The 27,418-nt window shown below is 41.4% G+C and overlaps 6 protein-coding genes across 7 annotated transcripts in view; 5 read left to right on the top strand and 1 right to left on the bottom strand.

The window, feature by feature from the left end:
• The window catches only part of LOC135344561 (DNA polymerase epsilon catalytic subunit A-like), a 77,195-nt gene that overhangs the window by 1,485 nt on the left and 48,292 nt on the right, over positions 1-27,418 (bottom strand). The window contains exons 29-40 of the mRNA XM_064541786.1: positions 16,331-16,441; positions 15,697-15,850; positions 15,182-15,384; positions 8,061-8,236; positions 6,909-7,197; positions 6,392-6,613; positions 5,665-5,870; positions 5,038-5,176; positions 4,384-4,430; positions 1,827-1,914; positions 1,262-1,344; positions 791-923 (exon numbers count right to left, since the gene is read on the bottom strand). Coding sequence (XP_064397856.1) covers positions 791-923; positions 1,262-1,344; positions 1,827-1,914; positions 4,384-4,430; positions 5,038-5,176; positions 5,665-5,870; positions 6,392-6,613; positions 6,909-7,197; positions 8,061-8,236; positions 15,182-15,384; positions 15,697-15,850; positions 16,331-16,441 — 1,851 coding nt within the window. The remainder of the gene's footprint in view (positions 1-790; positions 924-1,261; positions 1,345-1,826; positions 1,915-4,383; positions 4,431-5,037; positions 5,177-5,664; positions 5,871-6,391; positions 6,614-6,908; positions 7,198-8,060; positions 8,237-15,181; positions 15,385-15,696; positions 15,851-16,330; positions 16,442-27,418) is intronic.
• Positions 8,233-27,418, top strand: part of LOC135344601 (neurotrypsin-like) — a 51,711-nt gene continuing 32,525 nt past the window's right edge. The window contains exons 1-6 of one of the 2 annotated variants that reach the window (XM_064541836.1): positions 8,233-8,671; positions 8,720-8,917; positions 9,005-9,154; positions 9,206-9,364; positions 9,415-9,922; positions 10,011-10,536. In XM_064541836.1, the coding sequence (XP_064397906.1) occupies positions 8,611-8,671; positions 8,720-8,917; positions 9,005-9,154; positions 9,206-9,364; positions 9,415-9,922; positions 10,011-10,404 (1,470 nt within the window). In that variant the 5' untranslated portion in view covers positions 8,233-8,610 and the 3' untranslated portion in view covers positions 10,405-10,536. Of the gene's footprint in view, positions 8,672-8,719; positions 8,918-9,004; positions 9,155-9,205; positions 9,365-9,414; positions 9,923-10,010; positions 10,537-27,418 lie in introns of those variants that run through there. The other variant, XM_064541837.1, reaches the window with a different exon arrangement.
• LOC135344617 (scavenger receptor cysteine-rich domain superfamily protein-like) lies at positions 12,290-13,728 on the top strand. Its single transcript, XM_064541870.1, has 4 exons — positions 12,290-12,434; positions 12,488-12,646; positions 12,698-13,190; positions 13,293-13,728. The coding sequence occupies exons 1-4, from the start codon at positions 12,293-12,295 to the stop codon at positions 13,678-13,680; spliced, it is 1,182 nt and encodes a 393-aa protein (XP_064397940.1). The 5' UTR covers positions 12,290-12,292; the 3' UTR covers positions 13,681-13,728.
• Positions 17,610-19,570, top strand: LOC135344590 (E3 ubiquitin-protein ligase TRIM45-like). The gene has a single exon (XM_064541822.1). It carries the CDS (start codon positions 17,730-17,732, stop codon positions 19,443-19,445), a length of 1,716 nt encoding a protein of 571 aa, XP_064397892.1. The 5' UTR covers positions 17,610-17,729; the 3' UTR covers positions 19,446-19,570.
• On the top strand, positions 20,791-23,008 carry LOC135344592 (E3 ubiquitin-protein ligase TRIM56-like). The gene has a single exon (XM_064541825.1). The coding sequence runs from the start codon at positions 21,101-21,103 to the stop codon at positions 22,775-22,777; it is 1,677 nt and encodes a 558-aa protein (XP_064397895.1). The 5' UTR covers positions 20,791-21,100; the 3' UTR covers positions 22,778-23,008.
• Positions 24,927-26,753, top strand: LOC135344594 (E3 ubiquitin-protein ligase TRIM56-like). Its single transcript, XM_064541827.1, has one exon. It carries the CDS (start codon positions 24,960-24,962, stop codon positions 26,604-26,606), a length of 1,647 nt encoding a protein of 548 aa, XP_064397897.1. The 5' UTR covers positions 24,927-24,959; the 3' UTR covers positions 26,607-26,753.

The following is a 27,418-nucleotide window of genomic DNA, read 5'->3' on the forward strand; positions in this document are numbered from 1 at the left end:
GTTGCCGTGATGAGATGTCACAATTGATAGACTAAAATAATGTACTCAAAGCACACGCCTCATAAACTCACTTCAAACAAACTAAAGTGAATAGACGTAAAAGTAAATTCCCACTAGAAATCCTATATTTTTCAGTTCCATGATTACCATCTGGTATTGAATTGGGTGAGTTTGAGAAGAATACACATCTTAAAAACACTAGATACTCCATAACTGAGATAGTGTGAGCCAGACTTGTCACAGACATTCATACACCCACTACACTGCATTCTATAAATTAATTGCTGTTTTACTATTATGCCACGTGAAAAAAAATACATTGGTACTTAATTATAGTATACAAAATCATGTAGAACCCTTCGTAAAATGGCAATTTTAAAAATCAACAAACTATAGTCAACCACCCACCACTGCTATTCAGCAAGGCTAAGAAGCTGGATATAGTTACATGTATGCATTAAGACCACCATTGAATCACCCTGGGAGAGTGCACACTAAAGCACACAGTGTGTGGGCTACTGGTAGAGCTGGTAAACAGATCGAACACACACAAAATTAGTGGTCCTACCCGTATATACATGTCGGTGTAATGTGGCATAACATTTGATTACAGGGAAATTTACATAGTACAGCAGGTTCATATTATTGCCATAAATGAAGCCAAACACAGAATTAGGCATTGACCTTTTCTACCTTTGATGATCGTGCATGTGATAATGTACAAATGGAAAGAGGGCGTACATGTACATGCATGTGTAACGAGGCTCATATAACAACAGTGTGTACTCACCCCACGACATTTTGTGCAGACCAGGTCTTGCAGGACGAAGGACATAGATCTCTTCTGCACCGTGTCTAGTAGGCTCTGTTCTATCAGGTCTCTGTTGTACGGGGTGCCGCAGTGGGAGCAGCACCACTCCATCCTGTGAGTGAGTGAGGGAGTGCATTGTACGTATATGTACACACTAGTAGGCATGCATGTGCATTCATTTGGGTATGATACTGCATGTGTGGTATTCACAATGCATACTACATGAAGGCTGGTATTGAGATAATTATTATGGGATAAGGGTATTAAAATATGTTGGAGAATAGGTAGTGGTGCATGTATGTCGTATTAACGTACGTACGTACTAAACAAAGGAAAGCTGGCATTGAGATAAATGGGATAATAAGGCTATGTGTTGAGGAATAGGTGGTGCGTGTACTGATGTGCTTCGTACACAGCAATGCACACTGCATTCTAACCCCTAATGTGTACCTGTCCAGCTCCTCATTATATGCAATCTTGGAGTCTCTACACAGATCCAGATCTCGGCAATTATTACAGTCATCGCAGATCACCTGTAATCAATCCGTACACATGCTTAATATGAAGCAGTGTTAATTAAACAAGACACAGGTTATGGCTACACAGGAAAGCAAACAAACATGTTCGGTCCTTCAGATAACAGTAACTCTATCACAAGCCGTGACCACGTATAAGGTAATGCAAGGGTATTAATGGAATGGGTACGAGCGGAATTATCACCACAAACATTCACGGATGTGACCACGGAATGCAATACACTTAAATGAAACCGTGGTTTATCTAAGCTAAGATCTTGTAGATTAGTTATAAATGGGTGTCTTAAGAAATTCCAAACAATAAAAAGTTTAATTGCCATTCATTAGTGATAGTAAAGGAAACTTCCTCTTTGTTACCCTACATGTGTACAAGCCCACGTTTGATTACTTAAGGTAAGATCAACAGTCTGAGAATTTCACATGACATAGGTTACGGTACTGTATAGTAATTAAGCCCCAATAGTCATGTAGGTGCGTACCTCGGGGAGTACAAAGGATCGACATGGGTCTTGAAACTTAGCCTCGGGGGAGAACTCTCTGATACCAATCAGCTTCAGTAAGTCACGTCTATGGGGACGAGATGCAATCAATCGTAACCAGGGTGATTATTGAATTACAGACTGCACAGCTAGGTGAAGCAATTAAGATACGTGTGTAACAATTAGCCGAAGAGACCATGCATGACTAATTTGTCACGATTGGAGTAGCCCACGATAGGAACACATGTGATTTGGTCTATTACCACATGGCATATTTCCATACAGTAAGCCCTAATTGTGTACTCCTCTCTCATTGTTTATACTAAACTAAACATAATTATACTGACAATCTAGCTGCGGTAACATGTACATGTACATTATACATGTGTACATGCATGTAGACATAATTCGTGAGGTTATTATGACCAGCATATTGTGTACACTGTTGGCTAACAATGAACATCACTATATGCGCCAATAATAACCAGGCGGTACAACCAGGCGGTACACCCAGATATCCCGTACCAAGGTGCTAGAAATTAATGCACGATACATAATAAACTAATGCTATTGATGCGAGCGACTTTCATCTCACATTGTATACTGCACAATTTGTTCGGCTTTATTCAAGAACTGCACAATTTGGCACTAAAATAATCAAAGCAATAAGTTAATTGCTATCGCATAACGTTTTTGGAGCACCTAAATTAGCCAAAAAGCATAATTTTATACTGCGCGCATATACTTAATATAGCATTATATATTTATACATTTGTTGTATTACACATAGCCATTACTATATGCATTTACCTGTACGTAAGTACAGTGGATTGTAGTGCACTTGCAACAGAGAATTGCCAAACAGCAAAACCACAATTTAGATTGTTAGATATGAATAATATTATCATTAATCAGGGCCAAAACTGAAAGGGGAAATTAGTTATTTCGGTCACTTCTGATTCTACAAAATGAATAATTCTAGCACATATCTGAGAAGAGAACCTAATCTACCAAAAAGGGAAAGTTGGGGCGTCGCCCGGTTTCTGTGAAACTTCGTTTCACAGAAACCGGGCGACGCCCCAACTTGATTATGTACTTGACAGGAGTATGATGCATTCAAAAGTTAGGGAAATTACTTATTGATTTGTAAAGAAATGAAGAAAAGTCCCCCAAGAGGGAATCGAACCCACACCTTATCTATCATATGATCTACGGAGGCACCACCCTAACCACTAAGCCACTCCCAGATATATTTATAAGCCTATACAGATACAGGTTTAGGGTTTTAGGCTATTAGTAATAAAATATTATTGTGGTTTTGCTGTTAGGCAATTCTCTGTTGCAAGTGCACTGCAATCCACTGTAAGGGCGCATAGACCTAAGGTGACATTGTACACGTGAGTATAACGTCTGATCCTAATGGACAAAACTTGAAGAATCAATGGGATTTAGAAGCTAAAGGGATAGCTGCAGTATCCCAAGGACTGACTACATGTACATATCACCAATGTGAACTATACATGTTTGTTGCAAAATTACCAAGTAGATATATGTACGTATGCTTTGAAGTGTGGGAAAACCGACAAAAACAAAACATGTGATACATGTATGTGGGGGAAATATGCGAATATAAAACAGCTGTAATGAAGGAGGTCACTGACCACAACTATAGCTTGCTAAAAACACAACAGACACCAGGCTACGGCTACATGTTCGTACATGTACATAGGGGGGTTAGAGATGGATGATGTCACATTGTGGGAAAGATCAGGTTGCAGCTAGGGCATACTAAAGGAAGTCTGACCATGACACTTGGAATTAGAGAGATTCCACTTGAGTGTGTTTAACAGGGAAACGAGCTACAATGTATAGTTCTCGGTAACCATAATTATAAGTTGCTTGAGGATAAGTACTCCAAGAACCCATAATTAAAGAAAGAGAGCTAGAGTATCCAACACGTAGTATATATACATGTATGTATTACCGTGCATCAGATGTATGCGGAAAATAACGCGACTTTCTGTCTGAAACACGTGATCAATAATGACAATTTTGGCAAGAATTTATTGCTGCCTCGAAGCAAGTAGCGGCTCCAGGCACTCGGATTGGTCGGTTAACAAAGGAAGTCACGTTACTTTCCGCATACATAATAATTATGATCCACGGTATAATTATACTGCAATCAACACCCTCTCTCTCCCTATCGTTTATTACAGCTTGAAGTGATGTAATGTTGCTACATACATGTAGTCCCCAAAAGTGGGATCAGATAATGTGTATTCGGATTCTATGGCTATTAGTCCCCCTCACATTACATAGAAAAATGTATGGCAGCTGGTCTCGCTGCTTTAGAGTAGTATCGACATGATTATGTACAAATCAGCCTCGTAGTAAATTAATCCGTTTAACATTCTCCCCTATGTATAATAAGTTTTAAACTGTTTTGTAACTCGCTATAATTACACGAAAAACCAGTCTACGGAGATCTTTCAGTGACTCCAACAAAATAATGATAACCACAAAACCACATTCTCATGTACTGACTACATACATGTACCTTAACTTTGCCACTTGATGTCTTGTGCTAGAGTCCAGAGCCAGCACCTGAGTAGGCGTGGGAAATGAAGAGTGTACACATAGTGAGGCAAAAGCATATTAGTAATTACATCCAATTATTAACCTAGAAATCTACATCTGTCTAATTCGATCAATCACTTCACTGAGATATGGAATCCACAGATGTTAATATTCTTTTGGACAGCGTTTTAATTTTACATGTCTGCCCATTTGTTCCCAATCATTGTTTCCCACACTAGTATAAACAAGATGCATATTGACCCACAGCTAGTGTAGTAAATACATACATGTAGCTACATTTCAATTGAAAGTAGCATAGGGTTAATGTTCTAGTGTGGATACTGACCGTCCATGCACCCACCAATACTGTAAATGACTAGCCTCAAGCTTCTCAACATATTGTGGATTCTAATTTGCTTCCTAGCACCATAACCAATATCCAGCACATCCTAAGGATGTAGTGTGTAAGGGAAAGGACCTAGGCAGGCAGGCCCATGTCATACTCATAGTAGAGTACGTAAGGTGTTGTTTTCTAGAAATTTAGAGGAAAATAGACTGGTGTCATTTTCTAGAACTTTAGAGAAAAATAGACTGGTGTCGAGGCTAGAACTTGGCACGTACATGTACAACGCACCTTGCAGATGGATTTGACGAACTCGAGTGCTGGGTTGTGAAGGTGTAGATGTGAGCCAGGGAGGAGGGGAAACAAGTCGTCACTACCGCCTTTCTTACTCTCTCCACTGCCCAGAGTCTGGTGGATTTTCTGAGTTATCCTGTGGATGCAATAAGGCGGCTAACTGACTGTGCAGCATACGTACACACACACAAATGATTGTACATGTGCATGTAGATAAATTAACTTCCTATATAAAACATATATGTAAATGTACATGGGTAAAAAGGCAAGTACAATTAAGTCATGTATACAATTTAGGAACACAAAAACAGAACTTGCACTTAACCCTGAGTCAACTAAAAGCCAAAAATTTTGCATAAACTCTCTGCACTTACTGTAAGCTCTTTGATTGCACACCACAGTTAATTAGTAAGTTGTTAGCTGTTAGTCTACATTTCCCCACCCTACGAACAATGTACATGCAGTGTACGCAGTGTACACCCTCTAGATCTACCAGAAATCACAATCCATTGCCACAATTTGGACACAAGTATAATTTGGAAACAAATTGAGAATGGGACTGCATGGCCACAAATACAAATACATGTACGTACTGTTAAACACGTAATCTACTCATAAACTCACGTGAAGAGTTTATCAGTGAGTTCACTCTCGATCCTCTGCTGAGCAAAAGAGACGGAGCTGGCAGTGAGGGTGGGGTCGGGCACAAACTGAGTCTGGCTGCTCAGAGGTGGCCTTTTCTTGACGGGGGTAGCCATACCGGGGGTACGAGCTGCGCGCTCATCCTCGGCATGGACATACAGGTCTCGAACATGACTGGCCACAAGCACCTGAAAAATAAGAATAGTTAGACCCTGTTTTGGAGGTGTCTACGGCATTTACATGTAGATCGAATTAAGCCTGATGTAAATATAGTACTGTGAACAGAGTAAGAGATACAATACGGTGATACTATATATGTGCTTCCCAATGCAGTACTGAAGCATTGCTAAAAAGTACTACTACTACAACAGTGTAGATACTAGTTTTAGTTATTAGTTTTTGTTGTTAAAACGATCTATGCCAAAAAATTTAAGTCTAAAATTAATTCAATTACCAAGGGATAACCTTTGTGGTAAGGATCACCAACCTACAAACCATCAAATACCACTGAGAACAGCTTTGTGGGAATGCACTATTAAAAGCAGCATAATCTGAGCTTAATTGTTTCAAAACATGTACAATTGAGTTCGTTTCAGGTGGAAATCATGGTCTCCGTCTCTTATTTATTACAACCCGTCCCAATCTATCTAGGTTTATCCATGGTGGATATACATACATGTAGTAAACATAAACCTGCAGGTGCACTTACTCTGAACCAGTCCTGACAGGACCCAGCCTCAGGGAGGTACTTGCAAATGTTCCAGTTCATGTCCAGTTGGATACCTTTACCATCAACCACACCCTCTGACTCGACCTCCTCACTATCCATGTCTTCATCACTGTTCTCTTCGTCGTTTGGTGCCTCCTCTGGATCTCGGTACACCTCCAGCAATGAGCGAGGCAGCTTCACCTTCACACCTCCGTAGTTCTCCTGAATGAAGGAAAGAGAAAGATATTGTTAGCACATATGTAGGGCATGCAGAAGGTGTTCGTAGCAAAGTAGTAGAATTGTATTGTAGTTCCTACAACAGTCTAACCTTTTAGCTTGGCAAGGGTACATGTAGGTATTTCCCAACGTACTGGGTGCAGATGAGTGCAAGTAACTACATCGTATAAATACATTAATTGGTAGGGCAGAAATTACGAACATGGGCACTCAAAATGTTTGCCAAATTTGTGCTGTGTATGTCTTTAATAGCAGCACAGTACTTAACAGTCGAGCTCACCTGATCCATCCAGAAGAGATAGCTCCAGCAGGTGGTGGGCTCAATCTGGATACTGTGGAAGAGGTCACGTGACCGGATGCTCCCCAGTATGAACTCGATGTATGCACTAGCGTCCTCCACACACTTCTTTTTGGTACACACGACAATCTTACTGAAGTCGGCATACACAATGGTGGAGCCAAGACGTTTGAACTCCCCGATGAGTTGCATGAACAGCTTTTTCATCAGCTTGTGGACGATTCGACAGAGAGCAGGCTCATACATAAGGGAAGTGGGGGAACGGAGCCAGCTGTGAACGTGTGCATGAGTGGGGTAGGTTAATTGTGATATCTTTTTAAGAAATACTGTGTGTGTGTGTGTGTGTGTGTGTGTGTGTGTGTGTGTGTGTGTGTGTGTGTGTGTGTGTGTGTGTTGCATCACAAGAGTAGTACCACTCTTGTGATGCATATGTATATGTAACATACTAGATTACAGTCATAAACACAAACATTTTTCTAATGAAAGCACCACAGGTGCTGATGCCTCGGTGGAGATGCCAAAGCTACATAACATAAAGCTACTAATACACATGATGAACATTTTTTAATTTGCATGCTGCATGCAAACTCAAAGAGTGGGTAATGATCGACCATGATTGTTGTTAAAAACGATCGATGCCAAAGTTTAAGTATAAAATTAATGGCTGCCATCAGCAGCGCCTTGCAGCTCTCTTCTCACTCTTGCAACTACCAATAGCTAGCGTTTTAGTGCAGAGCTAACTACTAAGTAGAGTAGCAACATTCGGTAAACAAGTTTGGCTACGTGCTCTTCCGAAAAGGCTGCAATGGCACTCCAAGTAAGCAAAACTAGGCATAACTCAAGAACGAAGCATTATTTTTCAAATCCTCGAATAAAAATCCAAGAATACATGACTAGAAGCCTATAGACTTGCACTTCATTCATCCTTGAGCAGCTGTAGCAGTCTACACAGACAGACAGACAGACAGACAGACACACACACACACTACCGTATACCTTGCTTGCGCATGCACACCGAGGCATAATAAAGGGTAATTGCCGGTAACTCATTAAGTTATTAATTCAATCATGTATGTACTACGATAAAAACGTTTTCTGGTATCGATAAGACCACCCACCGATAAGACCACCCACCGATAAAAATGCTGTAGTTGTAGGTCAGCGTAATGGTTGTGGTGTGTGGAGACCTCGTTGAGCCAGGTGTGCACTAATCCCCTGAGCACTTTGAAGGCACTAGAACAGAGTGCAGCTTCATCGTACACAGTCAGGGATGCCGCACCAGTACCCTCCATTAACTCCTCAAGGGATGCCTGCATGTGTGTGAGAGATGGGGATGGGGTGTAGGATATATGATCATTATGTACTGGACTAAATGGTTCTACTGTGGGCCTGGGTTATGCAGCATAAGAGAATGCCATGTAAATCGTCAATACTACATGTACTCTTAGATATCATAATCCCCAAGGCTTTGTGGTCAGTGCAGAATATTACATTCAGTGCCATATATGCTGCATATTGCATATTGCAACAACATAGCAACAGGATATAATACGCATAAAAATATGCACTGCACATCTGAGTATTTGTTTACTCCGAGAATAACTCAAAATAAACATGCAAGGTACCTATTAGGCTTCGTTGACAGAAGTGATTTCTAGAAAGAGATAGCAATAGGTGATCAGACATGAGGTTACTGTTTCAAATCGGTGTGCTACTATTGACACTACAGAGAGGGACATCTACAGGTAGGTATTACAATAACAAAGTGACTGTGAAATTTTACTGCTTTTTAGATAGTTGTCTTCGTGAAGATTGGGGTAAAATAAGATTGACTGGTCCAAGAAGCATAAAAAACGAGGGAGCTGTTCAACTATGTCTTCGAACAAACAGGAATGAATATCTCTGGTTCTACATAGCCACTCAAGACGGTTGGACAAATAATCGCACAGCAACAAATTTAGCCTGTAGAGAACTGGGCATGAGTTACACTGGTAAGCTACAGATATACACTGGGAACACAGGATGAATTATCATTACATGTACATTGACCATTGTTCACTATAATTTTGAGTAAACAGATGTCACAGTGGGCACCGTACAACTAATGGAAGACGCTGTGACAGTAACAGTAGAAATTAATTGTAACAATGAGGCTGAGAAGTTTATAGACTGTTTACCCAGTTTGATAGACATATCCGGGAGGAATCAAGTTGCTGGACTGATTTGCAGTACGTTTCCTGTGTTCCAAAATATTATACTAAGTGTCATTTATTCTATAGACTGCATAGAAGGAGCTCTAAGAATGGTGGATGGCTCCAGCTACAATGAAGGACGAGTGGAGGTGTGCTCCAATGGTCGCTGGGGTACAGTGTGTGGTGATGGATGGACAGAGAGAGAAGCTGCTCTAGTGTGCAGTAGACTGGGGTACCCAACTCTAAGTAAGGCAATGGTTGTACGCTGTATATTTATCTTCTTATTTAACACGTAGATGCTACAATCAGCAACTTTGGAGAGGGTAGTGGTCCATTGTACGATATTACCTGTCGAAACACGGAAAGTGATGACCATGAATGTACACCCATAATAACATCTGCTCCATCAAGATGCAGTCACTCAATGGATGTTGGAGTGAGGTGCCTTCCTTTTATTGATGTTTGTCCAGTTCCAGTCAACGAAATAATTGTCACAGTAACAGCTTACGATTGTCAGCAACTTCCAACACCAACACCAACACCTACGTCAACGATTGCAAAGTGTACCCCAATGAGTACTGTCAGTGAACAAGGTAGCAATGTCAATGAGATGACTACTAACGACAGGCAATCGATGATAGTTACCGAAACCCCACAACCAAATAATGGAGCCACTACAGATAGCAGTATCAAGAACACTAGTGGGACATTAGGAGCACTCATTGGTCTATTGGCAGCTGCTCTAGTGGTTGTTGTTGCTGGATGGATTGTGTCGTGTGTTTACTTTCAGCAGAAAATAAACAAGTAAGCTCTAAATGCAAGCCTATAATGATCACTGAAAGCTAAGAAAGAATAACATAACTATAATAAAAGATATTGCACACTCTCGCAGGAAATACAAAGGCCACACCCACACAGCACCTGCCTCTATGATTGACCCCACCCTCCAACTCAACAACCCAGCATATGGTGTTAGCACCACTGCCCCACACACCATGTACAGCTCTCACGGACCCTCCTATGAAGTCGTCGGCGCTAACGAGAGGGTGGGGCACAGCTATGATGTCATCAGCCGTAGGAGTTTGTCTATACCACACCCACATACCACACCCCCTGCATCCAACGAGGAGTACAGTACACTAAACACCAGCAGAGAGAATAATTATCACATATTAGAGAGCAATGGAGATGGTGAATATTCAATGGTCGGACAAAGTGACCCTCAAGATTACGAGGTGCCCGCCCCTCCCCCCCAAGGTGAAGAGTACTCTACACTGAAGCATTGATAGCCCACGTGACTTAACAAGACACAGTGACACTCAAGTATATTATAAGCATTGTAATCACTAAATGAACACACAGTATATATACATGGATGTATACGCAGTTGTTGTAAGATAAACTTTATCTCTTGTTCAATAACTTGACAACTGATAAGTCAATGTGAGTACCAGTAAATATACTGTACAACATGGACCCAAACAAAGTAACCAATGGGAAGGCAGTGAATTCAACCCCCCCCCTCTTAGACCGACACTTACAACTATAGACATCTATAATTTGACTCTAACCAATGCTACAATTTACTGTATCAAAGCATTGCATATACAATGTATAAAGCCACTCCGAATGAGACTGTAGTTCCTGTCAGAAATTGCTGTAAATTAGATGCGGGCAGGAATAATGAAATCATTATAAAAGTGCTGCACTAGTACTTCAGATCCATAAATTCTTTTAGAATACGATTACAAGTCACAAACGATGCAATCTGATTGGTCACTGATACGTCCGTTATTTCTCATAGAGACCTGCCAGACATCCAGAGGTCTTCTACGGAGGTCTATATTAATTTGGTTAGCTATACATGTAGCTGCGCAAAACACTTCATGAATACGTCAGCGGCCCGTTTTGCTGAAAGGGCCTGGGGAGAACCTGGTCATGTAGAGTGTGTTCCTATAAAAGCAACGATTTGAAGTATTGTGTGGGGGTGGGATCTGGTCTCAAAAGATCACTTTGCCCAATATGCCATATATGTACTGGCACTGCATTTCCTTTGATATCAGACATCAAAAGTACATACTACATATTGCACATAGCAACAACGGAATATAATACGCATAATAATATGCACTGCATGTCTGAATATTAATTTTGTTTACTCTGAGAATAACATAGGAAAACTATATAAAGCGCCTTCAGTGGTTGATACGCCCTTGTGCATGGTTTTATTGACAGAATCAACATAAACAATTAACAACATCTTGCATGTTAATGACATTTCATTGTCCACGCACGTGATGTTGTCGTACCTCCTCCTTTGCATAATTCCTACACTTTTGCAGAAATAAAATGAAAAGTGTAGGAAACTGCTACCATTAATTTTAGACTTAAATTTTTTGGCATAGATCGTTTTAACAACAAAAACTAATAACTAAAACTAGTATCTACAAACTTGCTCGATGTATCTACAAGCTGACGGCTAGCTGCAACTCGATCACCAACATTTACCTTCGTGTCGCCCTACCCATTCTTTTGTATAAGTTTTGTTCAACATTTCCTGGCCTACCGGGCGTTTGATGCGTGGGTGGAAACACTATACCGTAACCTTAAGTGTATCCCATATAAGGAACGCACAGTACTCAACACTTTCATTTATGTGATGAAAAGATTCTGCAAACTCCAGTATTAGGCTTCGTTGACAGAAGTGATTTCTAGAAGAGATAGCAATAAGTGATCAGACATGAGGCTACTGTTTCAAATCAGTGTGCTACTATTGACACTACAGAGAGGGACATCAACAGGTAGGTACTACAATAACAAAGTGACTGTAACAATTGTATATTGTATATTGCTTTACAGAGAGCTGTCTTCCTGAAGATCACGATAAAATAAGATTGATCGGTCCAAGAAGCATAAAAAACGAGGGAGCTGTTCAACTGTGCCTTCAAACAACCGATAACGAATATTTCTGGTTCTACATAGCCACTCAAGATGGTTGGACAAATAATCTCACAGCAGCAAATTTAGCCTGTAGAGAACTGGGCACAAGTTACACTGGTAAGCTACAGATATACACTAGGAACATATATAGGATGCATAGCTTTGGTTCGTCCAGAGTATCATTACATTGACAATTTGCCCATTGTTCACTATAATACTTTTTCAGATGTCACAATGGGCACTGTACAGCTAATGGCAAACGCTGAGACTGTAACAGAAAAAATTAATTGTAACAATGAGGCTGAGAAGTTTACAGACTGTTTACCCAGTTCGATATACATATCCGGGAGTAATCGAGTTGCTGGACTGATTTGTAGTACGTTTTCTGCTTTCCAAAATGTCCCTTATATCTATTGTATAATTGTATAGACTGCACAGAAGGATCCCTAAGACTGGTAGATGGCTCCAGCTACAATGAAGGACGAGTGGAGGTGTGCTCCAATGGTCGCTGGGGTACAGTGTGCAATGATGGATGGACAGAGAGAGAAGCTGCTCTAGTGTGCAGTAGACTGGGGTACCCAACTCTAAGTAAGGCAATGGTTGTACGCTGTATATTTAACACTCTATCCTCATATATAGATGCCACTCTTAGCAACTTTGGAGAGGGTAGTGGTCCATTGTGTGATATCACCTGTCCAAGTACGGGAAGTAACGATCAGGAATGTATACTAATAATAACATCTGCTCCATCAAGATGCAATCACTTAATGGATGTTGGAGTGAGGTGTCTTCCTTTTACTGATGCTTGTGCAGTTTCAGTCAACGAAATAATTGTCACAGTAACAGCTCAGCAACCTCCAACACCAACACTAAAACCTATGTCAACGATTGCAAAGTGTATCCTAACAAGTACTGAACAAGATGGCAATGTCAATAAGATAATTACTAACAACAAGCAACCAATAACAGTTACCGAAACCCCACAACCAAATAATGGAGCTTCCACAGAGAGCAGTATCAAGAGCACTATTGTGACATTAGGAGCACTCATTGGTCTATTAGCAGTTGCTCTAGTGGTTGTTGTCACTGGATGGATTGGAACGTGTGTTTACTTACAGCGAAAAATGAACAAGTAAGTCTAAATGCAAGCCTTAATGATAATAGTGAACTGATAGCTAAGAAAGAAGAAAGCTAAGAAAGAATAACATACAAAAGATATTGCACACTCTCACAGGAAATGCAAAGGCCACACCCACACAGCGTCTACCTCTACGAGTGACCCCATCAACAACCCAGTGTATAATGGTAGCACCATTGTCCCACACACCATGTACAGCTCTCATGGACCCTCCTATGAGGTCATTGACACTATCGAGGGGGTTGGGCACAGCTATGACGTCATCAGCCGTAGGGGTTTGTCTATACCACATCCACATACAACCCCTCCTGCATTCAACGAAGAGTACAGTACGCTAGACACCAGCAGAGAGAATTATTATCACACACTAGAAAGCAATACTGGAGATAGTGAATATTCAACGATTGGACAGAGTGACCCCCACAATGACAGATCTGACCCCAGAGATTACCAGGGGGAAGAGTACTCTACACTAAAGCATTGATAACCTACGTGACTCAACAAGACACACTCAAATATAAACAGTAAAATATTGCATACAGTGCCTTTTTTTACGTGACTTTATTAGCTAGTCAAATGTTTGTAATCACTAAATAAACAAGCATTGAATGTACTTTCAAACACCACACTACACTTTAACTTTGTTCCCCTTCACACAGACTCTCCTCAGTCTCCTAATGTCCTGCACAATGTCATAGTGACACACACACACAAGAGAGTGTAGACTTCCATTTCAATAACTCGATGACTCTGATATGTCAATGTGAGTACCACTATAGCACTGTACAACATGGACCCAAACAAAGCAACCAATGGGAAGCCATGCAGTGACTCCCCATGCTGATATGTCAATATGAGTACCACCAGGAGCCCATAAGAGAAGGAGCGGCTGACTACGGGGATCACATCTCGTAAGTGGTTATGACCGCATTTCCATATATGCAGAGTCACTTAAGTGGTTGAAACCCTACACGTGTTATACGCAATACAGGGCTGCAGTTTGCAAGCACTTAGTCGCTTCCAAACAAGGAAGTGCGGTTTCACCGGCAATTACGAGATGTGATCCCCGAGTGTACGTTGAAGTTAGCCGCTCCTTCTCTTATGGGCTCCTGGTACCACTATAGCAATGTACAACATGGACCCAAACAAAGCAACCAATGGGAAGCCATGCAGTGACTCCCCTCTTAGGTACCGACGTTCACAGCTAAAGACAAGGATTCAGAAACACCGTAACTTAACACTAGTTAACCTTTTAACTAGATACAGCCAGACAATGCTGCTACAAAGTACTTTTACTATCAGTATCAAAACACTACATAAGGCCACTCTAAACGAGACTGTATAGTTCCTATCAGAGGCTGCTCTAAATTAGATTCGGGTGGGAGCATTATGAAATCAATATAAAAGTGCTGCACTAGTACTTCAGATCACTGAATTTGCTTAGAAAACGCTTATTACAAACAGTGTAATCTGATTAGCGTATAGCGGGTAATTTTCGTGGGGTAAAATATTCGTTATTTTCGTGGACAAGCTGACCTCCATGAAATTTTAACGTAGGCGTGGCTTACCGGAACGTGGGAATGCAGTGCAGCTAGGCAACAAGACTAAATGAAATTTTTACTCACGAAAACCACTGTTTCTCGAGTTCAACAAAAATTTGTATCCCACGAAACTTACCCGCTATACGGTAGTCACTGAGAGGTCCGTTATTTAATTCTCATAGAGATACATACACATACACAGTGCCGTATAAAGGTAATTTTTGTTGGTGCACATTTACTGCCCATTTAATGTTTCGTATTGTACAGCTTAGGATAGTTACGTTGAACGTACGTATATAGCGGTAGAATAATTTCGTATTTTGTATGATGCTCTACAATATGAAACATACGAAAATTCCACCATACGAAAATAACTCAGTTTATACTAATACGGTATCATTAAATACGTAGCTTTATCATTCACTAGTCACACAATGCACCTACCTGTGGGACCCAGTCAAAACTGACAGTGCTAGCAGCTCCGCCCTCATAGTCGTTGATGTGAGGAGACTGCAGTACAGTGTTGACTGCCAGGTTGTCAAGAGAGAGCTCTATGCAGCAGGTGGGATACGCCCCTGGGTTATTGATCTCAATGCTCCGGCCTTCTTCGTTGTCCATACACAGCCGCTGATCATCGCCCTCTTGACCTGGGGGGGGAAGTTTGATCACACAGTCTTAATCTTTATCAATCTACTTATATATATATAATCTACTTATAATCTACTTCACCCAAATGGTTCTTTTTTGCAGTACTGTACTTATCATGGTTTATTGGGTTGGCTGTTGATTTTCACCGTCTTGAAGCAAGGAAATTTCCAACTTGCACCTATCAATCACCCCTTTAAAAATTGGAAATCATCCCCTTAATATTTGAAACTCACATGTGCCTGCTTATCCTATCACGAATGTAGCCACTATAATCTTACATTGACAATTAAGGATCGGATATTATAACGCACCTCCAAGATCAGGATTGTCCGATGGGGAGACCCAGAGGATGTGGTTGTGTCTAGTCAGGTGACGAGAGTAAAATACGTCCGAAACGAAGAGGGAGAAGTTTGAGGGGAGGTTGCCAATGGGAATGTGGGCATAGCGAGCCTGGTAGAGCTGATTCTGCATGCATGGAGAGAACATGAACAGACTGAGGAAAACAGTTGAGAAAACAGGAGTGTATACGCTTGTGCCTACCGTATAGCGGGTAATTTTCGGGGACAAAATATTCGTGGTTCAGCAATATTGAGACATTTCGTGGGCGTGGTTGCTGTTTGCACTACAGGTAAAGGTAGGCAAGGTCGCTTCATTCATGGGTAAAATATTCGTGGTCAGATCTTCAACCACAAAAACTTTGCCGCACGAAAATTACCCGCTATACCGTATATGAAAGCACACACTTAAAACCTATACTACCAGATGTACTTTCTGATCAAAACACTCTCACCTACCCACATGGACAACACATGTACACACATCATGGGCACACACGTACCCCAACTAATAGTGGGTATAGATTTCCAACACACTGCAAAAGGCAGCCCTCCCACACCCATCCACCTGTGCATACATCTACATGTACAATGTATCATGCACACACACCTGTATCCATATGGGTAGGTTGAGGAACTGCTCCACCATAGAGCGAGAAGCAGCCCTCTGCCAGTCCAGAGTGGGGTATTGGTTGTCTGAGTCAAGACTTTTGATGCACACCTGCATGGAGAGCAAACTCATGAAGTGAATATTGACGGTAGGGTTTATATGAAGATAGAGCCTAATGTGTATTTTCATACTATAGAGGCCTATGTGTATGACTAAGTAATCAAGCATCTGTGTTACAGTACAGATAGCATTAACACTTTCGAGGGGGTGGTGAACGGTTATTAACTGTTTTTCTAAAACAAATATAATTATAAATAATAGTACATGTAGTTCGCCAGGATGGACAGTTTTATGGACAGATATTTCTCTACAATGTATACTCCGTAGAGCTTTTGTTTAGATTAGCGATTGCTTTTGTGATACGTGTTTAACAACCATCAAAGTTAGCTTTCGAAATAGGTCATTTGCACTAAGGCATTAGCCCACGCAAAGAAACTTGGACCCAAAAGCAATCTATTTTTTATTTTGACAGGTTAATACATCAATGCTCAATACCGTATTATATAACGGAAAAATTTGGCCATTTGGCAAACTTTACCAAAGATTGCCAATTAAAAACCGCCAAATTAAAGTTTACCGATGGACGCAACGTCATTGCTGTAGTAGCCACGCTTGAGGCGTCAAATTGAAAATTCCAATTCGGTTTAAATGGCTCATTCATATAATACCGTATAGCGTGACATTTTCGAGGCAGTAAATTTCGTGGAATCGCCTCTAAATAAAGTTTGTGGGTTGACTGCTTACCGGAAGCATTCCCAGGCCACGCCTTCAATTTTTGCACGTTATAGCAGATAATGAACAATTCGTGTAGGATGAAAACAGTGCTATACGGTACTCGCCAAATTTTCTGTTATATTGTAGTTGAGCTTTGGGGAACGTACAGAAAACGTTTTAAATGGAGGGAGGATTGTCTGTTCGTATTACATAAGGGTGGTGGCATTCGATCCCCTCTCCTGTGTTGCATTATGATTTTGTCAGTTTCTTATTTTAGAACGGGGAAAGTTTCCACTTTGCTAGCATTCATGGTCGGCACACTGACTGCACGAGGGCTGTGGTGTGGGAGTAGCCCCCAGACAAATTTTAGACGATTGGTGATTCTGCAACTAATAATCGTTCACAATAATCATGACTGTATTTCGCAATGCAATCTACATGAGGAGCATACATTCATTGTATATAGGGGGCAAACTGCAAAGTCACCGAGTACTTTATTACGCCCATGTTTGTACTAGAGTACTAATTAGGTTTCAATGTTGATACAAATTATTATCATTGTTGGCGTGGTTGGTTGATGTATATGTTAGCAGGAGTTTTTTTTAGTGATAGGTAGTCGTGGCTGATGTATATGTTAGCAGGAGTTTTATTAGTGATAGGTAGTCTAGTGTGTTTTGGCTTCCTTTGTTTAGGCGTGGTTGGCAAAATGGCAAGCAAAGGAACTGTTAGCAGTGAGGTGGATACTACCTGTCACATCTGTTTGGAGCAGTACAAGATCCCAAAGTTGCTGCCCTGTGGACACTCATTCTGTCTCCAGTGTCTAGTCAAGATTGATGAAGCCAACACAAAGCCTAGAGCTAGAGCTAGAGCTATCTTCAGGCAAAGTGTCATCTGCTGTCCAGAATGTCGAACTAACCACAATATTTCGAATGGCCCTTCATCTTTGCTGACTGACTACACCATGTTGTGGGAGCTACAGACGTTGGCTTGGCGTGCTGGGTTGGATAAGAGGCGCTCTGTTTGTGGTGGGTGTCCCGATGGTCGTGGTTGCAGCAGTTTCTGTGTCGACTGCGATGATTTCTTGTGCTCAGTCTGCGTACAACCTCACAAACGAATGAAGAAGTTGGCCAAACACAAGTTGATTGATATCAAAGACCTGGCTACTGTCAAACCAACGCCGGAGCCTACAACGTGTGCATCTCACCCGTCCCTACTGGTCAGCATGTACTGCTCTACGTGTAGTCTGCTCATCTGCACCGACTGTATTGCTTGCGCTAGCCACTCCACGCACACACTCCACACCCTCACTGCTGACATACTCAAATCCTTTGAACAAAAACTGGATGACCTTATCCAAAACACAGACAAAGCTGTATCCCAAAGAGTTCAGAGGATCGATGAAATCAACAACGTTCAAGAAACAATGAAAGAGAATCCGATCAAATTGAAAAAGGCTATCGATGAAATAGCAGACAAGTGCTTGTTAGCTGTGGAGCGGCTGAGGGACAATGCACATGCACAAGTCGACCAAAAACTGGCAACCAGCTTGGAGAAAAGTAATGAACAAAAACAGATGATTACTGGTGAACTAAATACGCTCAAGTCTTGTGGACGGTTTGTACAGAAAACGCTTTCATGTAGCGAACCTGCTGCCAGAACAGCAATGGTTGCTAAGGCCGCTAGTGTGTTGTCAGGGGTTACAGTGACCTCTACTAAAGTTTCAGCAATCGTACCGCTTGTCATGGCTGTGAACGATATCGAATCCATGTTCCAGTCTGAAACACTAGTGTCAGAATTCAACCCATCTAAGATAAAGGTGACTGGTTGGACTCACTCTACCGTCAGAAATCAGATGGTAATACAAGTAACTATTCCAGTGGTGCCCCCTCCAAAGCCAGAGTTCAGAGTGGAATACAGTAGCCTTCGCCGAGAACTTCCATTGAAGGTTAAGGCAGTGGACAGCAAAACTTGGAGGCTAGAGTTCACTCCGTGCTACATTGGACACCATTCTTTGAAGGTGAATCTGTTTGATGAATGCTTTTTTATTCCAGCGTCATCACAGTACATGTTTGGAAATTATGGTAATTTGATTAACATTGGAGGCTTTCTGAGAAAGGGTGATATTGTACGACCTTTGACGAAAGATAACACTGGGGATCGCAAAGTTGGAAGAATTGATGAACTACGTAATCGTCCTCGTAAAAGAGGGAGCACTGACCTTTACACGATGGATATTATGTGGAATTATGATACAGACAATTCAGTTCTAGAAGAAAACTATGAGTTTTCTTATAATTCAGGACACAGTGGTTACTTTCCTTTTGAACTTGTCCTTAGCTGAACACATTTTAGTTGAAAACATTATAATCAGTTGTTGAGTTAGGTAAGTATATGTTGTGCAACTGTATACTATTGTGTGTCAATTATCTTTCCTATACCATAAATAGATTGTTTCTTTATGTATAATTATAGTTTCAGTTATTGTACGCTTTATTTGGAATGTGTGTGGGTGGGCTGTCATGTGATATGTCATATGTCGTTGTGTAAAGAATGAGTGATTTAGAGTGTCAGTACTGCATACCTACTTACTGTGCAGAATGCATCAGACTCGCGAGTCTTCACATTTGCACAGAAAAATAGATTGGTCAAACTTCGTGTATATATACGTGACATACTTGTGTTGCACAGTCAGCATATTAGATATGATTCTATAAGTGGCTGTGGTTTCGTGACATTAGTTTACTGCACGTGATACTTAGATTTAGCTAAAATTACCTACAAAAAATTATCGTGCCATGTCTGATTATGCTCGAGATAATTATTACCTATTATGCTATTCAGCCTATTATCCTTTTCTATTATTCCCGCATTTTTCCTCCAATGCACAACATTGACCTCATGTCATCGCCACACAAGTGTAACATCAAACTATAAATAATGGCCACATGACTTTATCAGAATGCCAAGGAGATAATTAACCATCAGTACTTTCATTACCATCAGGCCTACAAATGTTTATGATTTGTGTACTTCCAAAACCTGCCTATTATTGTTATAAAGGTGCCTATTATGACAAGCATAATTCTCACCAAAAAATGAGAGCAAAACTCATGAAGTGAATATTGACGGTAGGGTTTATATGAAGATAGAGCCTAATGTGTATCTTAATTTACTCCGATTTTCATACTAGAGGCCTATGTGTATGACCAAGTAAAATCAAGCATCTGTGTTACAGTACAGATAGCATTAACACTTTCGAGGGGGTGGTGAACGGTTATTAACTGTTTTCTAAAACAAATATATAATAGCAGTTGCACAGTACATGTAGCTCCCCAGGATGGACTGATATTTCTTTACAATATACTCTGTAGAGCTTGTGTTTAAATTAGCGATTGCTTTTGTGGGAGTCCCTGATACGTGCTTAACAACCATTCATAGTCGGCACACTGACTGCGTGAGGGCTGGGGTGTGGGAGTAGCCCCCAGACAAGTTTAGACGCTTAGTGATTGATTCGGCAACTTATAATCATTACAATAATCACGACTGTACTTTGCAATGCAATCTACATACCGTATAATCTGGTTATTAAGCGCATACGCCTATAGCTAAAAGAGCAGGCCTCTATGCGCCTATAATCCGGATGCGCTTATAGACGCCCATGACATTTCAAGGAAGCAAATCCATTAGCTAGCTCAATTGTTTGTTTGCAAAAGGTCTATAGTCATATCTGACAGGACAGCAGTAACACAACTACCGGTAGTGAAAGAGAGTTAACATCTATAAAGAAGTGTGGAGACCAGTTGTTGGGCAGAGAACTGTGGAAAACCATGCGCCTTCTATCCAGGCTCTAGGTCTGTTAACCAGTATGCGCCTATTACTTGATGTGCGCTTATTAACCAGATTATACGGTAGAGCATATCGTTATTGTTGAGGGGTCCAAGTTACCCAGTATTACGCCCATGCCCATGTTTGTACAAGAGCACTAATTTGGTTTCAATGATACATAATTGTTTTGGCTTCCTTTGTGGTTTAGGCAAAATGGCAAACAAAGGAACTGTTAGCAGTGAGGTGGCTGATACTACCTGTCACATCTGTTTGGAGCAGTACAAGATTCCAAAACTGCTGCCCTGCGGGCACTCTTTCTGTCTCCAATGTCTAGTCAAGATTGATGAAGCCAACACAAAGCCTAGAGCTAGAGCTAGAGGTTATAGGCTAACTGTCATCTGCTGTCCAGAATGTCGAACTAATCACAATATTTCGAATGGCCCCTCATCTTTGATGACTGACTACACCATGGTGTGGGAGCTACAGACATTGGCCTGGCGTGCTGGGTTGGATAAGAGGCGCTCTGTTTGTGGTGGGTGTCCCGATGGTCGTGGTTGCAGCTGTTTCTGTGTCGACTGCGATGATTTCTTGTGCTCAGTCTGCGTACAACCTCACAAACGAATGAAGAATTTGGCCAAACACAAGTTGATTGATGTCAAAGACCTGGCTACTGTCAAACCAACGCCGGAGCCTACAACGTGTGCATATCACCCGTCCCTACTGGTCAGCATGTATTGCTCGACTTGTAGTCTGCTCATCTGCACTGACTGTATTGCTAGTACTAGCCACTCCACGCACACACTTCACACCCTCACTGCTGACATACTCAAATCTGTTGAACAAAAACTGGATGACCTTATCCAAAACACAGACAAAGCTGTATCTCAAAGAGTTCAGAGGATCGATGAAATCAACAACGCTCAAGAAACGATGAAAGAGAATCCAATGAAATTGAAACAAGCTATCGATGAAATAGCAGACAAGTGCTTGTTAGCTGTAGAACAGCTGAGGGCCAATGCACATGCACAAGTCGACCAAAAACTGGCAACCAGCTTGGAGAAAAGTAATGAACAAAAACAGATGATTACTGGTGAACTAAATACGCTCAAGTCTTGTATACGGTTTGTACGGAAAACGCTTTCATGCCACGAACCGGCTGCCAGAACGGCAATGGTTGCTAAGGCTGCTAGTGTGTTGTCAGGGGTTACAGTGACCTCTACTGAAGTTTCAGCAATTGTACCACTTTTTATGGCTGTAAACGATATCGAATCCATGTTCCAGTCTGAAACACTAGTGTCAGAATTCAACCCATCTAAGATAAAGGTGACTGGTTGGACTCACTCTACCGTCAGAAATCAGATGGTAATACAAGTAACTATCCCAGTGGTGCCCCCTCCAAAGGCAGAGTTCAGAGTAGAATACAGTAGCTTTCGTCGAGAGCTTCCATTGAAGGAGGTCAAGGCAGTGGACAGCAAAACGTGGAGGTTAGAGTTCACTCCGTGCTACATTGGATACCATTATTTGAAGGTGAAGCTGTTTGATCAATGGTTGGATATTCCAACGTCATCACCACGCATGCATAGAACGCATGGTGATCTGATTAAAATTGGAGGCTTTCTGAGAAAGGGTGACATTGTACGACCTTTGACGAAAGATAACACTGGGGATAGCAAAGTTGGAAGAATTGGTGAACTACGTAATCGTCCTAGTAAAAGAGGGAGCGCTAACTTTTACACGATGGATATTACGTGGAATTATGATACAGACGATTCAGTTCTAGAAGAAAACTACGAGTTTTCTTATTCAGAAGGCAGTGGTTACCTTCCTTTTGAACTTGTCTTTAGCTGAACACACTTTAGCAGAAAACATTACAAATAATTATGTTGTTGAGTTAGGCAAGTGTGTTGTACAACTGTAATTGTTGTGTGTCAATTAACTTGTTGTATTTGTGTGGACACAAAGTTTCTCTGTTGCATCATTAATGGCAAGCAAAGCAACTGTCAGCAGTGCAGTACAAGCACCCAAAGTTGCTGCCTTGTGAACACTCACTCATTGTGTCTCAATGTCTGGTCAAGATTGATGAAGCCAACACAAAGCCTAGAGGCAAACTGTCATCTGCTGTCTAGAATGTAGAACTAATCACAATATTTCGAATGGCCCCTCATCTTTGCTAACTGACTACACCATGTTGTCAGACTACAGACGTTGGCCTGGCACGCTGATAAGAGGCGCTCTGTGTGCGGAGAGTGTCCTGATAGTCGTGGTTGCAGCTGTTTCTGCGTCGACTGCGATGATTTCCTGTGCTCATTCTGTGTACAAGCTCACAAACAAATGAAGACTTTGGCCAAACACAAGTTGATTGTTATCAAAGACCTGGCTACTGTCAAACCAACGCCGGAGCCTACAAATGTGTGCATCTCACCCGTCCCTATACTGGTCAGCATGTACTGCTCTACTTGTAGTCTGCTCATCTGCACTGACTGTATTGCTCGTCCAGTGGTTTTGGGGGGCACTAGCCACTCCACGCACACACTCCACACTCTCACTGCTGACATCTCACATCATTTGAACACAAACTGGATGACCTTATCACAAAGCTATATCCCAGAGGATCGATAAAATCAACAACACGATGAAAGAGAATCTGTGCCAAATTTTCGATATAGACTCGTGGGTCATCACTGTGTGTAGAGTGGCTAAAAAGTGCAGTAGTGCCATCAAAATCCGAACGATTAATACATTTTCTTCATAATTACGGTCATGCATTGTAGCTAGCTTTTTAGAGCCTTCTATTGATACGAGAGAGAAAGTTCGAAGAATCGTGGCTATGTTCGAACTAATAGTTGAGTGTTTGGCCCTGTCAATCCGCCAAGGAAGTTTTTGCTGGCCGTGAGTTCAGACTTGAATAGATAGAGTCTTACCCAGTCTATACTTAGGTACTATCAGCTTAGTGCTCTAAGCTGCTGTCCTCGAGAACAAGCATTCGAAAATAAAATGTGTTCGATAATCGGTTGTTTACTGTGCTATGATTCGTACTGACCAAATCCTGCCATAATTGTTATGAAGGTGCCTATTATGCCAGTATAATAGGCACCCAAAAAATGTTCCTATTATGCGCAAAATTCAAACATAATCTACGTTGCAACCCCTAGCTGTGTCGTACGTGGTCTTCATTATTCAAGTTGACAACTTGCATGGGTGGTGAGCATCACATGCATTCAACATCAATAAACGTTTACAATAATCATGAACTTTGCAAAGCAAATGTTGGCATGGTTGATGCACAGTGTATGTTTCAGTGTTGTTGCTATAACCTCTATACCTGTGTTGTTAGTAATGAACATGTATTCTGTGCTCTTTCGCTATTAAGCCATGCAAAGTCGATTGTAGTTTCTCAGTCTATTATTCCTAAAATAGCATGCGGATTGAGGCAAATTAATGGTAATGATATTCATAGAATTTTAATTAAAAATACACCCCCAACTTCCTCAATAAGCGGAAGTGCATTTTTTCTTTTCTTTTCATTTGAGGTAACTTTTTGGAAAGCTGCCAAATTCTAGTTGGGCGCCGCCGCTCTCCACCGTTGCCCGGAAGGAGGTCGGGAATCAAGCCTATATCCACAGTTTTGTTTTACTGGTGGAATTCCACCAGCTCCAATCAGATTGCAATATCTCAACACACCCACTCAACTTTACCACGTGTGAATTTTGCACACATTGGATTGACTGAGAGGCGTGGCCAACACCCACTTTAATAAATGATATTCATCGCTATTGGCATAGAATGAATGATATTCATGATACTATTGCGTAACAGGCCAGAACAAAACTGTGGATAGGCTTGATTCCCGACCTCCTTCAGGGAGGGCGGCGATGCCCGACTAGCCAAATTCCAAGCGGCGGGAGGGCCTGAGAAACTACAAATTGACTTTGCATGGCCTTATGTAGTTAGTTTATTTTGATTGGAAGCTTTGCACAATAGGTTCTATATAGAAGTGGGTGTGTTTTGGCTTCCTTTGTTTAGGCAAAAAATGGCAAGCAAAGCAACTGTTGAGCTTGAGGTGGCTGATACTACCTGTCATATCTGTTTGGAGCAGTACAAGCACCCAAAGTTGCTGCCCTGTGGACACTCATTCTGTCTCCAATGTCTGGTTAAGATTGATGAAGCCAACACAAAGCCTAGAGCTTTATTTAGGCAAACTGTCATCTGCTGCCCAGAATGTAGAACTAATCACAATATTTCAAATGGCCCCTCATCTTTGTTGACTGACTACACTATGTTGTGGGAGGTACAAACGTTGGCCTGGCGCGCTGGGTTGGATAAGAGGCGCTCTATGTGTGGGGGGTGTCCTGATGGTCGTGGTTGCAGCTGTTTCTGTGTTGACTGCGATGATTTCCTGTGCTCATTCTGTGTACAAGCTCACAAACGAATGAAGACTTTAGCCAAACACAAGTTGATTGATATCAAAGAACTGGCTACTGTCAAACCAACGCCGGAGCCTACAATGTGTGCATCTCACCTGTCCCTACCGGTCAGCATGTACTGCTCCACTTGTAGTCTGCTCATCTGCACTGACTGTATTGCTCGTCCAGTGGGCTTAGGGGGCAGGGGCACTAGCCACTCCACACACACACTCCACACTCTCACTGCTGACACACTCACATCCTTTGAACACAAACTGGATGACCTTATCCAAGATATTGACAAAGCTGTATCCCAAAGAGCTCAGAGGATCGATGAAATCAACAACGCTCAAGAAACGATGAAAGAAAATCCGATCAAATTGAAACAAGCTATTGATGAAATGGCAGATAAGTGCTTGTTAGCTGTAGAGCAACTGAGGGCCAATGCACATGCACAAGTCGACCAAAAACTGGCAACCAGCTTGGAGAAAAGTAATGAACAAAAACAGATGATTACTGGTCAACTAAATACGCTCAAGTCTTGTATACGGTTTGTACAGAAAACGCTTTCATGTCGCGAACCTGCTGCCAGAACGGCAATGGTTGCTAAGGCCGCTAGTGTGTTGACAGGGGTTACATTGGCCTCTACTGAAGTATCAGCAACTGTACCGCTTGTTATGGCTGTGAAAGATATCGAATCCATGCTCCAGTCTGAAAGACTAGTGTCAGAATTCAACTCATCCAAGATAAAGGTGACTGGTTGGACCCACTCTACCCTCAGAAATCAGATGGTAATACAAGTAACTATTCCAGTGGTGCCCCCTCCAAAGCCAGAGTTCAGAGTGGAATACAGTAGCTTACGTCGAGAGCTTCCATTGAAGGTCAAGGCAGTGGACAGCAAAACTTGGAGAATAGAGTTCACTCCGTGCTACATTGGATACCATTATTTGAAGGTGAAGCTGTTTGATCAATGGTTGGATATTCCAACATCATTGCAGTACATGTTTAGAGATTCTGGTGATTCGATTACCATTGGAGGCGCTCTGAGAAAGGGTGATATTGTACGACCTTTAACGAAAGATAACACTGGGGATCGTCAAGTTGGAAGAATTGATAAACTAAGTATTCGTCCCAGTAAAAAAGGGAGCACTGACTTTTACAAGATGGACATTATGTGGAATTATGATACAGACAATTCAGTTCTAGAAGAAAACCACGAGTTTTCTTATTTAGGAGGTAGTAGCGGCTTTCCTTTTGAACTTGTCCTTAGCTGAACACATTTTAAAATCTGTTGTTGAGTTAGGTATATGTATGTTGTGCAACTGTATATTGTTGTGTGTCAATTACCTTTCCTATACCATAAATAGATTGTTTCTTCATGTAGTTTCAGTTATTGTACGCTGTATTTGGAATGTATGTGGGTGGGCTGTCATGTGATATGTGAAATGTCGTTGAAGGAATGAGTCATTTAGAGTGTCAGTATTGCTCCACTCGGTACAGGGACCCAACATTTATTTCTGTGGACATACCTATATACTGTGCAGAATGCATCATCACATTTGCACAGAAAAGTAGATTGTTAAACTTCGTGTATACATACTTGTGTTGCACAGTCAGCTTACCAGACATGATTCTAATTAGCTATGGTTTCGTGACGTCAGTCGCACGTGATGCTTAGATTTAGCTAAAGCAAAAAAAAATTATGCTATAGTGCTGTACGTGTCTATAGGGGTTGTAGATTATGCTCGAGATATTACCTATTATGCTATTTTTTATGCTCAAGTTAACAGCCTATTATTCCCGCATTTTTCCTCCAATGCACAACATTGACCTCATGTCATCGCCGCACAAGTGTAACATCAAACTATAAATAATGGCCACATGACTTTATCAGAATGCCAAGGAGATAATTAACCATCAGTACTTTCATTACCATCAGGCCTACAAATGTTTATGCTATGATTCGTACTGACCTGTACTTCCAAAACCATATTATCTGTTATAAATGTGCCTATTATACCAGCATAATCCTCACCAAAAAATGTGCCTATTGTGCTCAAAATTATGCCAGCATAATCTACCAACC

This window comes from Halichondria panicea, chromosome 11 (genome assembly GCF_963675165.1).
Source record: "Halichondria panicea chromosome 11, odHalPani1.1, whole genome shotgun sequence".
In the NCBI taxonomy this organism is placed as follows: Eukaryota; Metazoa; Porifera; class Demospongiae; order Suberitida; family Halichondriidae; genus Halichondria; species Halichondria panicea.

Bases quoted from the DNA above. Each gene is read 5' to 3' on its own strand.
- LOC135344617 (XM_064541870.1), top strand. From the start codon at position 12,293: ATGGGCACTGTACAGCTAATGGCAAACGCTGAGACTGTAACAGAAAAA. The intron at 12,435-12,487 runs GTACGTTTTCTG...ATAATTGTATAG, and splicing joins AGTTGCTGGACTGATTTGTA to ACTGCACAGAAGGATCCCTA. The intron at 13,191-13,292 runs GTAAGTCTAAAT...ACACTCTCACAG, and splicing joins TTACAGCGAAAAATGAACAA to GAAATGCAAAGGCCACACCC.
- LOC135344590 (XM_064541822.1), top strand. From the start codon at position 17,730: ATGTATATGTTAGCAGGAGTTTTATTAGTGATAGGTAGTCTAGTGTGT.
- LOC135344592 (XM_064541825.1), top strand. From the start codon at position 21,101: ATGATACATAATTGTTTTGGCTTCCTTTGTGGTTTAGGCAAAATGGCA.
- LOC135344594 (XM_064541827.1), top strand. From the start codon at position 24,960: ATGGCAAGCAAAGCAACTGTTGAGCTTGAGGTGGCTGATACTACCTGT.